The sequence below is a fragment of the Lacerta agilis genome, chromosome 7 (assembly GCF_009819535.1).
Source record: "Lacerta agilis isolate rLacAgi1 chromosome 7, rLacAgi1.pri, whole genome shotgun sequence".
NCBI classification, from domain to species: Eukaryota; Metazoa; Chordata; class Lepidosauria; order Squamata; family Lacertidae; genus Lacerta; species Lacerta agilis.
In genome coordinates this window covers 61,027,403-61,046,249 of record NC_046318.1, presented here as the reverse complement: position 1 = coordinate 61,046,249, position 18,847 = coordinate 61,027,403, and the positions used below count along the sequence as shown (strand labels likewise).

The following is an 18,847-nucleotide window of genomic DNA, read 5'->3' as shown; positions in this document are numbered from 1 at the left end:
CAGTCCTCTTCACACATACAAACACACATACTAGGAGCTGCCGAGTCACAGAATGTAAACATTCTAACTGCAGAGGGTCTGTCACAAATTTGGCATTCACCACAGAGCCTATAACATGCCGTAACCTTGAGCAAAATCTAGGGAACGGAAGATCTGGGGTGGCTGCTGATCCAGGTAACTGGAAAGCAGCACAGCCTTGTGTGCATGCACACGAAAGCTCATACCAAGAACAAACTTAGTTGGTCTCTAAGGTGCTACTGGAAGGATTTTATTATTTTTTATTTTGTTTTGACCTATCAGAATGAAATAAACATCCCTACAGTAAAGCTGTGCATCTGGTACATACAAAGCTCAAATTCTGAACTGATGCAAGCTGCTTTTTTTCTGAGATGACATGGCTTCACTGGCTGAGGGGCAATACGATTCCATGGAGCTTCCTCTGCCATCAGAGAAGAAGATCCAACTCTAGAGGGCTTGCCACTGTGGCCAGGGAAAACTCTCCCACCATTGCTATTCCAACAGCAGTGAAGTCAGGAATGGGGTGTTGACCCATGGGGCATCTCCTTCACTGTTCAGAGAAGGGGTGGCTGCAGGGAGCTTGCTACCTCCTCCCTGCCAGAAAGTATAGTCTGCTCTTGCTGTCATTTGCCATCATCCCTGACCACTAGTCCTGCTAGCTAAAGATCATGGGAGTTGTAGGCCAAAAACATCTGGAGGGCCGAGGTTGAGGAAGCCTGATGTAAGGGCACTCAAGAAGACTGCCGAGTGCTGACTGCTACTGAGATGCTTTGTAGAATGAGGGAGGGAGATGTTCATTCACAAACACACCTTGACCACTTGAAAAGTAAGTTAAGTGCAGCTTTGATAATTTTGCAACAAAAATTGTTTTCTCATTCCTAGATGGAAACTAGCTGGGGGGGGGGGGGAAGGGACAAGGGATATATTTTCAGCACAGGACTTGTTTTTACAATTGCAAGGTAATAGGAGCACACAGCATTATTCAGTTGCAACCTCCCCCTGGAGCAATTCCTGATACATTTCCACAGGGGTGGGGGAGCGGTTGAAATCTCACTTATCTTGACGGGTTTGTTCCTCTGTGGTTTCCATGGCGCACTCCAGGGAATTATGGAGCGACTGTAGCTGATTTACTGTTTCTTTCAGCAAAAAGCGAGTCACAAACTGTTCCAACTTGGAAGCCTCCTGATAATTCTACGGAAGAGAAATAGACACTAGCAGAAAAGGAAAGTGCAATCTTTCACACTTTTGCAGCTTTCCTCCTAAACATCAGCTGCACACAGTCTATTCCATGGTCTCATAATAAGACAGCATGTGCTCATAATGTGATTCTAAAGCAATTTCTATAGTGTTTTTTTCCCAAAAACAAAACAGTACAGGAAACAGGGCAGTAATTCCTAAACTGCTGAGACAGAAGTTCTATTGCGGCCCAAGGAATAGCTGAGTTAAATTGTTAGCAGGTCCTGTGAGCCCGAACTATCCCCACCTACACAGGAGGCTGCCTTCTGCATCTCTACAGTTCCCTACTCAATCTCCAGTTGAGCTGGATAATTCTGCCCTGTCTATGCTAGGAGTATTTTGAGCAAAAACGATGCCAACATGCAGGAGAAAGGTCTGCTGTCATAGGAGGTTGCCTGTTGCGTCTCTGCATGATTCATCATTAGAGGTGGCAACTCTAATTACAGATAACTTTTGATCTATGGGCAAAACTAGGTGATGCATTGAATGTGTGATAGCATCTAAGCTGTCCAGTTTCCTTTTATTTCTGGCAACCAGGGAGTTGGCCTTCCAGCCTGCAATATACAGCGAGAGTACTGTAGGTTAACCCTCCCCTCCCCAAGTAATCCTGACCAAAATTAGCCCCCCAAAATTCTTATTTGCCCTTGGATGGAAACTGCTATTTCTGCCAGTTGCTTGGCAGGCAGGATTTCCTTCTGGGATGAATAGCCATTTTACAATGTGTGTGATTTTTCTCAGGACCAAGCATGGTTAAGTCTCACATGATTCTCACTCTCCCCCTTCTCCATCATTTCCCCCTGTTATTTCAGAGGAAAAGCTTGAGACATTAAATACACTTCTAACATATTGCTTAGTTTGGCACTCGGACACGCCAGCAATTAACCTACAGGTGTCAGAAATCATAGCTAGGAGTCGCGAGGGAGGCAATACTGTTTTCTATAATTATTTTTATAGCAAGATTAACATAAAAAGAGGGGAAAGGAAAACAAACTCACATTAATAATACAATGATCATAGGTGCATCCATTTAAGTTTAAACATATAAGTTGATACATGCCATCCAAATGTCCTGATAATCAAATGAAATTGGTGTTTATGAGAAATATGCTCAAATAGTAGCAAGGCCAGAAAGGGCCTTGGACCACTGCATGATAGATGTTTATATCCTCCCAAGCTTGAAGTATAAGCCTTTTGGGGACCATCAGGGCATGCAAAATCCACTTTTGTCTTGCCATTAGTTCCCATACCACAGTTATGGGATAATTTAGAAGTACGTGAACAACTGTAAAAGCCAAGGATTTCGCTAAAGGACATTGGTGTTTCCTGCTTGGCAGGGGGTTGGACTGGATGGCCCTTGTGGTCTCTTCCAACTCTATGATTCTATGATTATACTGTCCCAAGGCATTGTCTGAAGGAACAAGATGTAGCAGCACAGCTTTAGTTAAGAAGGGTAAGGGTTAAAGATTTAAACACAAAGGGAAGCATTTAAACTATAGAATACACTGCCATTAGAGTACAGAGTTCATCTGTTGTGCAGGACCTCCCAATGAACTCTTAATTGTGCAACCTGAATTGCCCTGCATGTGACTGAATCCTACCTGAAAATAGCAACCGTCTGGAAGCACCCTAAGACAGAAACACATGCTGTTCCCGTTAGGACATCAAACGGTTATTGAAATCTCAGCTGTGAAGCCGTCCCATGTACCACCCATGCTAATTATGCACCTGAAGACATTAAAGTTGCCACCGACATTAATCAAGCCTGTGATATCACAGTTCATAATAGCTTCAAAAGCTAAAGGGTGCAGAGAAGCCTAGCAGGACAGATTGTCTGTGACTCCCTTTGGCACCGCTCTGAAGCTGGCACCAGCTCCGCATGAAAAACATTTGCGGCGGCCTCTCGAAAGTGACAGTACGCGTTTGTACCAGCAAGGCAAAGTTCCGCCTCCCCCTAAATCGTTTGACATGGCTCCTCTAATTGGATTAAAGCTGCCATAGTATCCAGCAGGGCTAATTCCATCGCTGGAAGCTTTGATTCTTTGTGACACCATGCTAGGGCCATCCACAGTAATGTTGCCGTAATGGGAATGGAAATTCATATTCTCCGGCAGATACCCAAAATGGCTGCCTTTGAAGAGCAGTATCCTTTGTTAACAAATGAACAAAATATTGGCAAAGGGGTTCTCGGAAGATCTGCCCCGCCTGTGAGCGGTTTGGTGACATAAAAGAGGCTTCAGTGACGCATGATCAAAGGATGTTCAAATCTATAATACATTACAGGTGTCTAACCTGCAACAGGAATTCTGATGAGTAGTTTGGGGATATGCTAGGTTAGCCTTCACTAGCTTGGGATACCCTCCCGATGTTTTCCTCTACTACTGGCTGGGACTGATGGGAGTTGTAACAAAACATTTGAAGGGCACCAATTTGGCAAAGGCTGTGCTAACTAACTGCAGGGGGGGGCATTATTTAGGTCTCAGTGCCACCCTACCCCTCGAAGGGCAAGTAAAGAGGCAAAAAGGGTTTGCAGGCATCCCCGACCAGGTGATTGGCAGCACCTGCAAATCTGTGGGTACAGCACTTCGCAAAAACCGTCAGTCGGTTGATGGTTGGAGTTCACAAAGTGGCACACAAGGAATGCCAAGGCTTCCACTATACTCTGCGTGTATATTTGTAAATAAAGGAAATATTACGAAGTCAGCAAAGGGATTGAGAACCGAGGAGCAAATGATTACAGGACTTCTTTTTTCTACGACTATCCAGTAACGATGCATATAATTGCATTATTCCTTCCGAGAGGCTCGTTTACCTACTTGGATAAGCACAAAAGGTGGTAGAAGAGAAGACATGATTTTATTTTTATTGATGGGGTGTGTAAGAATAATTTTTATATTGGTAGAAAGCCTGTGCAATTGCCTATATCGATTCATGTGGGTGAGATCATTGTTCTGAGAGTTCTGACTATTCACACAAGCTTTCCTCTTGCTGTGTTTTGTGTTGATGAATATTTGTTTTTTCTTGTTGGCGTGTTAAAAGTAAACAATCATAATAAAAAAAGCTTTCCTCTTGCTAGTTGCAAAATTAAAGCACCAACTTCTCTTGCCTCTAGTCTAGTGTCATAAAATGCAGGCAAGAAATGAAAGCAAACCCCAAGAGTTCTTGTCTCTTGTGTGAGGGGAAATAACATCATAAGAGGAAATATTCACAGCTCTAGATTGCATTCCTCACAGCCCTAGCTCCCGCTGCCCCACTTAGTCTCGTTCCTCTGACCTTAAGGGTCCATCATGGTTTTAAATAAATTAAATAGAAACACAGTGCAACTCTAGAGCCTGCACAGTGTCAAAAAGCTGCAATAAAATTACTGTATTTTAATTTTCTAAATGTTTTTGGGAAAGCATACATAATATTCTTCCCTGCATGTGTGTGCAGCGGGTGGATTCTAATGGGGAAACTACCTAATTTTCACATGTCAAACCAATACAGGAATGGAAACACAGCTATCATTTGAAATTCACAGTTCTCCGAATTTTGTGATGCAGTTGCCCAGTCGATGTGACAAAAACATATATTGGGGCAGGGGCGTAGCAAGGTAAATTGGTACCCGGGGGCAAAAAAAATTTGTCCCCCCCCCCGAGGCATGGGAAGGTCAGGTGGTACCCGGTGCGGAAAATTTCTTGTCAACCCCCCCCCACTGACCCCCCCCCACAAAAATGGTTTTACGTTATTTCATATTTTCTTACAAAGGAATAATAACAAGTAATAATAAAGAAAACTTTTATTTATATCCCACCCTCCCCAGCCGAAGTCGGGCTCAGGGTGGCTAACATCAGATACATAACATTGGTATAAAATCAAACAATAATTAAATTACCTCCTAAAAACATCTCAAAATCAAATTAAAGTCTAATTAGATGGCTTTCCACAGGGTTAGGGTTGGGAATGGTAAGTGTTCTCTGAACTGAAATTTCAGCCTTCATGACACAGGAAAACAGCCAAGTGAACAGCTATTTTGGTGGAGGAGGGTCAAGATATTAACCAATATGCATGAAATTTCATATATAGCTATGTAATCCCTAGTATAGTAAGATAAGAGCTTTGGAGCAGGCATTTTAAAAAAAAATCAAATTCTTTTTTTAAAAAAAATGTTCCTTGATAATTTGTCACCTCCTCCATTATGGAACCCGGGGCAGACCGCCCCCCTGGCCCCCCTTGCTACGCCCCTGATTAGGGGAACAGTGTACACAAAAACGAAGATATTCATGAAAATGACTTACAGAAATGCATTGAATTAGGAGAGATTGCTTGCAAAAAAAATTTTTTTTAACTACATACAAAAGTGTACTTATTAGGGAAAAAATGCACTAAAATGCTAACAGATTTTAATGTGGATTTAAAAGGGGTTTTTCCCCCCACAAATTGCCATGGAGAAGTAGAAAAATTAATTTTACCACTAGGGGGAAAATGACAAAACAAAAACCTAACAGATTTGTCTGTCCCCAGTAGTTCTTGGCATACAGATGCCCAGTGGTTCAACCCTGGCTTCTCCATTTCTTTTTCTTTAAAAAGGAATCTCAAGGTTTCGAGAGACTTTCACCTGAGGAGCCAACAGCAGCAACAGGTGCAGTAGGCAGTATGGAGACATATAGCCAATAGTCTCATTCAGTTTCCTTTCTGCCACTACAAACAAACAAATAACATTATACCATTTTTCACAAAATAGTTTACAGGAAAACCATTACATTACGAGTAAATAATGATGTTTTCCCTACTCACTAAAAGCCTCCTCCAAACAGGACTACCAGTTCCCATCTGATTTCCTTAGTTTACAACCAAATACTGAAACTGGCTGCCAAGAAAACGTGCTCCCAATTATAGTTAAGGGAAGTGGGGTGTCCTTCTCCACTAAGTTGCAGGTGTCAGGTGTGATTCCTGGTTGCTGCCTGCTCTTTCCAAACTGCAAAATGGGCTGGAGTGGTGGCAAGAGGATGGAAACAGTTCTTGGCCTACCTCAGCTGTTCTGGATGCTGTTGCTGGTTCTCAAAACAGTAAAAGGTCTGATGTGAATAGCTGCCCGCAAAACAAGGAACAACAACACATTCCAATAATAGCAAAAGGTTAAGAAATAGGAGTAGCTTCCTTCACTGCTTGCTAAGCATTCTGGCATCCTCTTATATCCCTTGCTGAAGACACACCTCTCTACTTATTTTTTAGGGTTACTGTATTTCAAGAAGTAAAAACCAGGACACCTCGAATGTTGTTGAACTTTTTTTTTTTTTAGGAAAGCACTGAAATTGTTGAGCTTTAATATAGTTTAATGGTGAATTTTGGACATAATGGAGATGTAAAAGATTTGGATTATCATAAAAGATGCAGGAGGAAATTATTAACAATAGGACCCACAAAGGGGAAGAGGGAAGGCCAGGAGATTCTTTGGAATCTTGTTTTTATGTTGTATGTTGGATATGTAATTGTAAAAGTTTAATCTGAAAACCAAATAAATAAAATAAATAATGAAATTGTTAAGTTTTCCCCCCCAAAAAACACCAAAAAAATCCCACAATTTTTTCGATTCACTTGCCTAAGACAAAGCGCCACATTTTGAAAATTTACCCCGCATGTCAATTCTGCCTTTGAAATCCCGGGAGAATGGCAGCCCAATATTTTTAGGACCTACCTACCGGTAATTTCTGTGTTTGTGTTTTAAACAGTGTTGAGCATTGTCTTTTAATGGTTGGCACCTGCCCTGGGATCTTACAGCAAAGGAAGGGTTAATAATAAATAATAAAGAAATAAATAAATAAATAAAATAAAAAAACAACTTTCAGTTTTGGGAAGTTAGACAGAAAGATAGCTAAAAACAGTTCTTCCGATTTCCACTTGGATCAAAGGCAAATTGTAACCTGACAGATGCAAGGAAAACCTTCCCCAAACCAATTGTTAATCTGGTCACAGTCCTATTTTGCAGCAGAAGTGACTCATAGCAGCTCATCTCCAGGAGCGAAGTAATGGGATTTATACGCCACATTTCTTCCCATTTCTTCCTCTCCCCAGACACTCCACTATAAATACACAGGGCTTTCACTCCCTGCCTTTCGCCTGTTCTGCCTCAGTGACACAACAACAAGGCATCAGCCAAACATGTTTTTGTAAGGGTATGTTTTGTATTCAAGTCCAATCCTTCAAAAATAAAAGACTTAAAGGCATTTTTAATCCACGTATTACTGTTTCTTGTTCTTTCTCCCGGTGACATAACATCAGCAACTAGGATGAAACTGGATCTTCTAAGGTTCTTAATTGCTCAGGGAGCAGATAGCAGGATTTCCTTTGCAGACATTTAAGACCAGGTATGGCAACACACTCAGTGATGTTATAACTGAGTAATAAAATCAATAAGGGATAAAAAATGATACACATTACTTTGTTTTATTACTATTGGGGGTTTGGCTCTCTGAACAAGGCAATGGCAGAGTTTTATTCCCTACTTGAGTTCAGGTTTTTGCTGTTTTCAACATATACTGACCTGGTGTTCACCGTCCACATTGTCCATTCTCTCTCTCTCTCTCTCTCTCTCTCTCAAACCCCCTCACCCCTCACAATGTACTTGGTTACCCTGGATACCAGAGATGAATCATTTATCCAGGGACCCAGTTCAGAAATTCTCCTCAAGTAAAAAACACCAACTAACCAAGGCCTCTATGGCTTTGGAGAGTCGTGTTTTCCCAAGGAAGAGATCAAACATTCTTTGTTGATCTGCCTCTAAGTTGCACTGCTGAAGTCTCCTCCTGCACAACAAGATCTACATTTGTTTCCAGGGCACTCTTGGGAAACAGCAAGCTGAGTGTCCGGAAAAGTGTGCACAGTGTTTGATCTTGCAAACACTGGGTGTGGGTGTGTTGGATTGCTAAAGACCTTGGGAGCCATTGGGTCCTGCTTCTCAAAAATCAAAGTGCTTGACCTAGGCAGTCAATATTGAGAACATAGGGAATTGCTTGATACAGAGTCAGACCAGTGGTCCATCTAGCTCCAGATTGTCTGCTCCACAGACCGGCAGTAGGTCTCAGGAAGGGGTCTTTCCCAGCCCCATTCTGGGAATGTCATGGATTGAAGGTAGGCACTTTTGCAGGTGGTGCTGTGGTCTAAACCACTGAGCCTGTTGGGCTTGCCAATCAGAAGGTCAGCGGTTTGAATCCTCGCAATGGGGTGAGCTCCCATTGCTCTTTCCCAACTCCTGCCAACCTAGCAGTTCAAAAGCATGCCAATGCAAGTAGATAAATAGGTACAACTGCGGTGGGAAGGTAAATGGCGTTTCCATGCACTCTGGTTTCTGTCACGGTGTTCAGTTGCATGCTGGTCACATGACCTGGAAAGCTGTCTGTGGACAAACGCCATCTCCCTCGGTCTGAAAGCGAGATGAGCACTGCAACCCCATAGTTGCCTTTGACTGGACTTAACCACCCAAACTGTGGGAGGCAGTGGAGGATAGGGGTGCCAGGCATGCTCTGGTCCATGGGGTCACGAAGAGTCGGACACGACTGAACGACTGAACAACAACAACCATCCAGGGGTCCTTTACCTTTACCTTTTTTCTACCTTACTTTTGCATGCACTGAAAAACAAATGGCAACCAATCCAGTTTTCTAGGAGATGAATGTTTGGAATATCAACCTAAAGTTGCCATCCATATTCTTTGACATTCCAATGTAATTTCAGATACTTTCTGGATATTCCTTTGCTGAATTACACCAAAGGTTCATCTCTAGCCGATAGCTAGACAGATGTCTAGAATTCCAAAAAGATGCCTAGATGGACATGCTTAATATATCACAGCTAGCTGTAAAACCTCATCTGTTGCCATCCGCTAATTTGATGCAGTTCTTCAGATGCACTGGTGGAAAACTTCTCATTTTTACAAAATGAATCATTGACCAAATTTATGAAAACACTTGTCTGCATACATATTTATCAATAACTCTGCAAATGGGTGAAGAAAATGCCCGGGAAAGCCTGACCACAATCTAGAACCCCTCCTCCAGGTGGGTGCATTTTGCAACATGCTCTTGGCATCAAAACAGGGCAATCGTGGTGGGTTTTATTCTGTTTTAGTTTGTGCTGTGATGCTTCTGGAGGGGCTACTGTGCAACTAAAGGGGGGCAAAAATAAACCAGAACCTTGGTGGTATAAAAAGTTACGGGATTTCAACAGGATGCTATGGGATATGCACTGTCAGGAGACATCCTACTCACGAGTAGAACCCTGGCAGAGACACATGCCCGACTGGCATGTTCCCTCCCTCCTGGGCGATCGTTCGGGAACTTCAAAAACATTCTTCAGCCCGAACATCACAGCGACTGATGCCAGAAGACATCAGCACACTTACGGATCTGCAGAGTTTTGCTCAGCTTGCGTAACAGACCTCAGCAACACAGCATTGTGGCTAATCTACTTTTATTTACATGTAAACACACACAGAGCACTGCAACATGGCTCCCTCTCTAGCATCAGACAGCAGAAAGAAAGAACAAAGGACAATAGTCCCACTTCACAGAACACAGTAAGACAAACACCCTGTCTTCGTCACTTAACATTCTGTGGAATCAAAACACATACCCAGTCATGTGATAGACAACAAACCCATGACTGCACAGGGGGTATGAATCTCCAACAATTGAAGCCTCCCAAAACATTTGCAGGCATGAAGAGTAGTGAAAGTGAAAGTGAAAGTGTGTGTGTCCACTCCAATAGAATCATCCCTTTACTAGGGACTGAGCCTTTAGGGTGGCCTATGGAACTCCCTACCAATGGGAATCATCCTTGTCTTCTTCTTTTTTCTTTTTTTAAGTCTTCTGAAAACTGTTGTTTAGACAGGCCTGGGCAATATGATTTTGTTCTTTTTAACCAACCAGAAATTACTGATGTTTTAAACTGATATTATTATACTCTTGCATGTTGTACACCACCTTATTATAATACAGTGGTAGCTTGGTTCTCAAACTTAATCCATTCTGGAAGTCTGTTCAACTCCCGAAACGTTCAAAAACCAAGGCACAGCTTCCGATTGGCGGCAGGAGCTTCCTGCACTCAAGCAGAAGCTGTGTCGGACATTTGGCTTCCAAAAAACATTTGAAAACCGGAACACTTACTTCCAATTTGTTTGTCAACTAAGCCATTCGAGAACCAAGGTTCCACTGTATTATAAAGGTGCGGGTGATAGATAGACAGACAGATCTTAAGTGTTGCAGAAGAACAGGAATAAAACTTTCTCCTACTTTCTTTGTGGAGTCCATTGCCTTCAGTATGGATAGATTGAGGTCTTCCAAAGCAGACAGCACATTTTCATACTCTCCCAAGTGTTGGGAAAAATATTCTAAAAGAAACAGAAATTCACAGCTCAAGCAAAGGAGGAAAGATCAAGGAATTTATATATATGTATAAAATCAAATACAGATCTAAACATAAGGATCAAAACTCCGGTAGAAGGCTCCTTCCCATTAGGATGGGGGGTTAGTTTGCTAACAGCCTGATGCTTTATGACACATGCTGCAGTTTCTGGCTATGCTGTGCTTTATTCTAACTTCTATGTACGCAACCAGGAGCTTGCACAAGGAAAGGTACAATAGATTATTGAAGCAAAGGGGACATGAAAAGAAAAGCAGCAGTAAAAATGGGCAAAAATGTAAATAAAGGACATGAACCTCCTCGAGTAAATGTCGGATGCTACTATTATTTATTGATGCAGAGAAAGCCTTTGACAAAGTATCTTGGACATTTATGAAAAAGAATTTGGAAAAGATGGGAGTTGGAGAAAGATTTCTAAATGGCATTAAGGCCATTTACACAAAACAAAGAGCAAAAGTAATAGTAAACAGTGTGATATCGGAGGAAATTGAAGTTGAGAAAGGAACAAGACAAGGGTGCCCTATCTCCCCTTTACTGTTTATTACGGTCCTGGAAGTCCTCCTAAATATGTTACGAGAAAACAAACAGATAAAAGGAATCAGAGTGGGTGAGAAAGAATATAAACTACGCGCCTTCGCAGATGATTTGATGCTATCCCTACAGGAACCGGAAAGCAGTGTCCCCAAAGCCTTGGAACTAATTGAACAATTTGGACGTGTAGCTGGCTTCAAACTAAATAAACAGAAAACCAAAGTTTTAGGTAAAAATATGAGTGCAGAACAGATACAAAGATTACAAGATGGCACTGGCCTTAATTTTGTTAAAACTGTAAAATATCTAGGTATCAATCTCACAACAAAAAATTTGAACCTGTACAAGGACAATTATGAAAAACTGTGGATGGAGATAAAGAAAGATATGGAAATATGGACAAGATTAAAACTGTCGTTAATGGGAAGAATAGCAGTGGTTAAAATGAATGTCCTACCAAGGATGCTGTTTCTATTCCAAGCCATACCAATTTTGGATAAATTGGACTGCTTTAAGAGATGGCAAAAGGACCTATCGAAGTTTATATGGCAGGGCAAAAAGCCTAGAATTAAGTTTAAGATATTGACAGACTCTAAAGAGAGAGGAGGCTTTGCCCTGCCGGATTTAAGACTTTATTTTGAAGCAGCGGCCTTTTGCTGGTTGAAGGATTGGTTTAAACTAGAAAATGTGGATGTGTTGGACTTGGAAGGACACGATAATATGTTTGGTTGGCATGCATACCTTTGGTACGACAAGGTCAAAATTCACAGAACTTTTAAGACTCATATAGTTAGAACATCCCTGTATCAGGTTTGGATTAGATATAAAGACTTACTGGAGAGAAAGACTCCTAGATGGATTTCACCAGTGGAGGCCAAGGCCTATAAGAGACCGAATATGTCTGCAAGTTGGTTACGATATATGGACATATTGCAGCAGGAAGGGGACTCATTTAAGCTGAAAAGCTATGATGAAGTCAAAAGTCAAGTCCCCGACTGGCTGCAATATCACCAAGTATATGAAACATTCAAATTAGACAAAAAAATTGGTTTTCAAGTGGAAAAATCAAAACTGGAAACAGAACTGATTGAATCGAACTCTAAAAACCTTTCCAAGATGTATAATTTGTTGCTAGAGTGGCATACGAAAGATGAATTGGTTAAATCGGCAATGATAGACTGGGCGAAAGATGTGAGACATAATATTATGATGGATGACTGGGAGAGATTGTGGCAGAAAGGTATCAAATTTACTGCTTGTAACAGTTTAAGAGAAAATATAATGAAAATGGTATACAGATGGTATTTGACACCAGTTAAGATAGCTAAGATGAATGCCAAAATGTCAGATGTGTGTTGGAAATGTAAACATGCGAAAGGTACCTTTTTTCATATGTGGTGGTCGTGTCCAAGGGTAAATGCTTTCTGGGATAAGATTTATAATGAGCTTAAAAAGGTAATGAAAATTACCTTTACTAAGAAACCAGAGGCATTTCTCTTGAGCATGACCAATGAAGAGATTCCCAGTCAGGACAGAGTATTTTTTATGTATGCCACAACAGCGGCTAGAATTTTATTGGCAAGAATCTGGAAAGGTGAAGAGATCCCAACAGTGGAAGAATGGCAGATGAAGCTAATGGACTACATGGAACTCGCAGAACTGACCGCCAGAATCCGAGACCAGAGGGAGGAGAAGGTGTCACAGGATTGGAAAAAATTTAAAGACTATTTAGTTAAATCTGTAAAATTGAATATTTGAGCAGAGTAAAGCAGAAGAATGGCTTTAGCAAGACTATGTTAATTAAAATTGTTTAGAAGAAATTTCTTTTTGAATGAAGGATTCAATTGTTAGAAAGTATTATAAGATTTTTATGTCTAAGTTATGATTTATTTTTGATTAAACAAGGTTAAGGATATCAAGAAATAGGGCAAATGTTAATAGAATAAGATACAAAGCTACCTATAACGTATATATGATTTTGAAGACAGTGGAGGGAACAGGGGAAGTCCCCTGAATAGAGAAGAACGTAATAAGAGAAGTACAAAGATAAGTGTTGGTTAAGGTTAGTATATGTCTTTTTTTCTTTATGTTTATATTGTTATTGTTTCTATTGTGTTATATATTGTGTTTTTATGGTGTGTATGTTTATGTTGATGCTATGTTTTTTCTTTGTTTTATTGGAAAATAATAAAATCTTTATAAAAAAAATAAAAATAAAAATAAATGTCGGATGCTAACACCAGCCCTAGCAAGTGGCTACTGAGATGGTACTATAGAACCCTCTTTGCATAGATACATTACATACACATGTAATTCAGAAACTGTAACAAAAGGAAATAATCATGGGGTGAACATCATTCCAGGGCTTCTTGTAAGGCGTCTGAAATACGTCACACAATAGCACATATAGCACATGACCCTTGCCTTTCTATCAACTATCAAAGCAAGATGTAAGGAGGCTCACAAAGCATAGAAAATCACAGACAGCTTCCCTAGGGAGTCTCCCCCTCAAAGAATCTACACATTAAACAATCCAGTGCTGGGGGAGTGGGGAGATTGGAGAAAAAGGGGCAGGATCATAGGCAGCATTTGCCTTATTCCCCCCCCCCCCGCAAAAGAGGGATACATTTTAAGTTAACGTCCTAGAGAGGGGGAGAAGAAATTTAGATTAAAAGACATGAGAGGTGCCTGTAATTCTGCACATTTATCCAGTCTCATTAGTGGTAATGGTTTATTGATTACCTTCCCTAGGAGTTCTGCACAGCTGCATTTTGCATAATTAGCTGGTGTGATAAAAAAAGGAGCCACTCTGGCTACAGAGCTCTTTTGTTTAGCTCCACCTGTCCATGACACACCCAGAACTGAAGAGTTTGGGAGTAAAAATTAACTTACCGAAAAGTTCTTCTGTGTCAAGGTTGCTGTAAAAAGAATAACATCATAAAACGAGTGCTGTAATTGCTATTGTGTGCATCCTGTTGCTGTTTAAATGTTAAGCCCAACCACCCTGAAGGCTACATATATATATATAAACAATTTATACCATTTCATATAGTAAAAAACCTCTAAGTAGTTTACTTGAAACAATTTTAAAAAACAACAAGCAAAACCTTTCCATAAAATTACCTAAAAAATTGATTTAAAGAAAACAGGATATCGCAAATAAAACTGTGCCAATAAAATAAAATAAAAATTACAAGTCGTTATTGTATTCCCTTGAATTATCTATGGGAGGGCATTCCAGAGGGCGAGGTCTCCTTCCATGTTGTCTCCTTGGGATATCTTAAAAATTGGCTTGGTCTAAACTGGGGAAGGTGGCCCAAAATTGTACAGGCCTTAAACGTTAACCACAAAGCCCTGAACTTGGCTTGGTAACTAATAGAAAGCCAATGCAGATCTTTCAACACTGGCATAATAGGTGTAAAGCTGGGTGTCCCACTTTGCATCCTAAGCAGCTACCACTTCCAAACCAGGCACAAGGGTAGCTCCACAAACAATGCGCTACAGTAGTCTAATTGGGAGACTACCACTGTATGGACCACTATGGCAAGGATAAAGGAAAGCTCACCACTTCTGAGGTGTTCCATGCAACAGCAAGGTCATCCAGAAGTTATTTAACACTGCACTTCGCTGGCACATTTGAGTGTGTCGTATTTTATAAGCAGTAACTTGCCTCGTGCCTGGAAAATTCAGTGAGCCAATGCAGACATCAGAGCATCAAGTATAAATATCATGATTGAAGTGGAGGGTAGGAATTTTTTCCTGAGCCAGTACTTAATTCCTGCCATTTGGAGGTGCAAGGATTCCATTCTGCATGGAAGTTGCATTATCTGACCTGTAAGTTTGTTCTCTCCAATTGGGTGTTTGTATTGAGATGTAGCTCAGATGTTCTCCGTGCCTTCATAACAAATGCACAAAATGAAATCCACTACAGAATGGAGCAGTTGTGAATAACAAATCACGATGACAATGATTGGCATCGTTTCCCTCAACAGATCCATCCACAAACCTGGAACACAATTTGCTTCCTTGCATAAGAGAATTATTCAAGTCAGAGAATAGCTGTGCAGCTGGTAACACAGGCACCAGATCAGTTTATTCAACTCTCTGAATGGTGCTTATAAGAGCCGTCAGCAACTCACAAGATGCTGCTTTGAGGAACATAAAGGGCAAACTTTTGAACAGGGATTATAGAGTTGTGGGGTATTATAAACTTGTAGATTGAGCACCAGATTTTGTTGGGCCCTGTTGGGATAAGGCTTGGCAGGACCTGGAGGAGGAAGAGGAAGAAATGGTAGGAACCTGGGTAGGAGGAGAAGAAGGCATCTTTCCTCTTTCTGTCCCAACTCCAGTCACTTTAGAAGGGGGAGCAGGGATGCTGTCTCTCCCTCTGACCTTCCTGAAGAGAGGAGAGTTTTACTGGAAGCAGAGGAAGGCCAAAGAGGAAGCAGCAGTGACTAAACAGCAGGTGCCGCTTTCATAGATAAGAGCAGACCTCCTGCCCCAACACAGCATGCACTTGCTATCTCAGCATTCCTGCAAAGTGAGAGAGTGAGCATGCCAAGCCTCATCATTAGAACTTGGCGGGAGGAGTGGGGAAACTTGTTGGGACACCCTTGTCATTTCCAGCCAGTTCTAAACCTCTTCCCCTGCTCCCAAACTGACTCCTGAGCATCATGTCTGCTGGCGAGCCTGTACCGATACTTGCTGAATAAAGATCTCTTTCCTATTTCCAAGTAAGTATTTGTTTTGAGTAGGAGTTGGAACGCTATGCAGCTTCAAGGGGACCTTGCATGGACACATTGCCACCTCCATCTCACCCCCACCCCCTTAGTTTATAAATGTAAAAACAGAGCATGTGATATAGTTGTTTTTATGCAAACGTATTAAATGGTACCCATGAATCAATAAATTCTCTACTAAGACAAATTCACTTGTCCCCATCCCCAATTATACACCAAATATTAAACACATCGGTGTGCCCTTGCCTGTGTGCTATTTGCATTCAACATACAGCTGTATGTGGAAAGGTACCCCCTGAAGATGCAATGCTTAATGTGAGTATGTCAACACTGCATGCAGGGTCAGCAACAGCCCTGCTGTTCTCTCCATGCATTTGCTATGTGTGAGTCCTGATCCCCACCACACAGATATGTGGTAGCTCAAGCAAAGGGGAAATCAGAAGTTCCTGAGTTCCCAGTTGACAGGGAACCTTGGAGATGGACCAAGTTGTGGGTTTCAGTACCATGAGAAGAGAAGACTCCCTGGAAAAGACGGGGAAATGTTGGGAAAGATTGAGGGCACAAGGAGAAGGGGACGACAGAGGATGAGATGGTTGGACAGTGTTCTCGAAGCTACCAACATAGTCTGACCAAACTGCAGGAGGCAGTGGAAGACAGGAGTGCCTGGCGTGCTCTGGTCCATGGGGTCACGAAGAGTTGGACACGACTAAGCAAACAACAACCATGGTTAGTGATCCTGCAGCTGAGGCAGAACCAATAAGCTGCCTCAGCGGTGACCTGGAGCAACTGCCCTATATTTAAGGCTTAAGCTAGGTGTTAATTGACTAGAAACCTCAGCCCATTCATGCTGTTATCAGGCAAGTTAAAGGTCCGGAAAGTTCTTCTGTAGCCATTGGCTTGTTCTAGACTCCAGGGTTTCAAGCTGTGGGGATATCTCCTGATCCTCAGAGTCTGCCAGCAGAAGTGTGGCAGTGAGGAATAGAGGAGTGGAGGAAACAAAGAATGATTGTCAGCTGCCATATTTCAATCAGCTACCACACAATGATATTCCTGAGACATCAGGAATGAGAATGCAACCTTTTCTCTCTTTTTACAAGTTTTTGGCACCTCCTCATTTTGTAGTGTTGCTGAATGCTTCTGTCTTTTCTCCTGACACCATTTCCCTGAGGATCCCATTATTAAAACAATTCCTAGGCAGGCACAGGAGCAAGAACATTTGCTTCTGTAATAAGATTTTTCAAATTTCACTCTTACTATCTAATAACTGTTAGAAGAACACTTCCTCAACAGAAGCACTGAAATTTATAGTTCAGTCTTTCCTAACAAGCCAATGCTATGGCAGACCACCCCTACAGCAGGACCTCTGAAACAAGTGGCAAGTAACTTGGAGAAAGTAGGTGTGTGTGTGAATATGCTTGACCAAAAGGGGAATAAATTTCCAGAGACTGACAGAAATGATATTCCTGCTTTAGGAAATGTTGGACCTAGGTTACTGAGGAGGCATATGAAATGTCCCTGGGGAATGAGTTTGCTTCCACATTGCCAGTGTTTTGCAGGGGAAATTCAAGCACAAATTGGAACTTTAGGTTATGTGATTAAAGCACACTTGCAACAAATAGATTTTACTTTTCTTTTCAGTGGGTTTTTTGCTGTTAGGAAAGTGATAGGGAAACATACTGAAAAGTGTGAGATGAACCAATGATTAATGGGAAGCTGTGTAAACACTACACCAGCAAATCAGGTTGAATGATAATTTATCATAACGTCTCTGCAAACAAGTCAGAATTGGTGCTCAATAAAGATCGGATATAGTCCAGTGCAACGTGGGGCTCAAACGCATGACCCTGAGATTAAGAGTCATGCTGTACTTAACTGAGCTACTCCAGCAGTACTGTCAGGCATTGCTATTGTGTAAGCATGCTGGACTTGGAACCTCCCTGGACCCAAACTGATTTGATGCTGACTTCACCCTTGTCAATCACAACTCTTCCGGAACACATCTTAAAAACTGTCCACTTGAGCACATCCTTTCCCTGGAGGATCCATGCTACCTCTTCCTAAAATGGAAGGATGCCTTTGCACGATGGAAGATGCTGGGACTAAGAATTATTCATTCATTCATTCATTCATTCATTCATTCAATGTTTACCTTATTTTCTACCTCCACAAATAAATTTTTCAAAGTTGCTTGCAAATAAAAAAAGCCAGCATGAAAACAACAACGATCCAACTATCACATAACCAATTATCAGACTGAAAACACCAGCAAAATACAAGAACATAAAGAGCAGCATTAAGAAACAATGCATTAAGCAGCAACAGAATTAAAAGCTTGTTTAGCTAAAAATTACTGGTTGTTTTCTTTTTATGCATTTGCTCTTACTCGTTTAGCTTGAATTGTCTAAGAAAAGTTTTGACTAGGAGCTTTTCTTGCCAGTAGCAGCTCTGGGTTTTGAAGGGCAAGGCACCTTCCATAGGGACTCTGTACCTGCTGCAGTCGTAGGGGGCTTTTGTCAGTGGGCCCCCTGCTGGGATGTGGACCCTCGGCAGATGCCCACCCATGCTGACCCTCGACGCCCAGCCATATAATTTGCAAACGGTCTCATCCATGGGCTGGCCACCTAGGTTTAAGCTACTTGGTTAGTGGAAAGGAGCTGACTCAAGTCTCCTTCTCCCCCCTTAAAGATATGGAATGCCTGAATTCCCATGTATTTATTTTTTTTAAGCAATGTATTTCATTTGAATCCCAAACCGGAATTAAGATTGCCGGAAAAAATATCAACAACCTCAGATATGCTGATGACACTACCTTGATGGCAGAAAGTGAGGAGGAATTAAAGAACCTTTTAATGAGGGTGAAAGAGGAGAGCGCAAAATATGGTCTGAAGCTCAACATCAAAAAAACTAAGATCATGGCCACTGGTCCC

General features: G+C 41.5%; 1 protein-coding gene across 1 annotated transcript in view; it reads right to left on the bottom strand.

The window, feature by feature from the left end:
- Positions 1–18,847, bottom strand: part of NECAB1 (N-terminal EF-hand calcium binding protein 1) — a 41,287-nt gene that overhangs the window by 7,784 nt on the left and 14,656 nt on the right. Inside the window, exons 4-6 of the mRNA XM_033155538.1 lie at positions 14,074–14,099; positions 10,521–10,618; positions 1,073–1,209 (exon numbers count right to left, since the gene is read on the bottom strand). Coding sequence (XP_033011429.1) covers positions 1,073–1,209; positions 10,521–10,618; positions 14,074–14,099 — 261 coding nt within the window. The remainder of the gene's footprint in view (positions 1–1,072; positions 1,210–10,520; positions 10,619–14,073; positions 14,100–18,847) is intronic.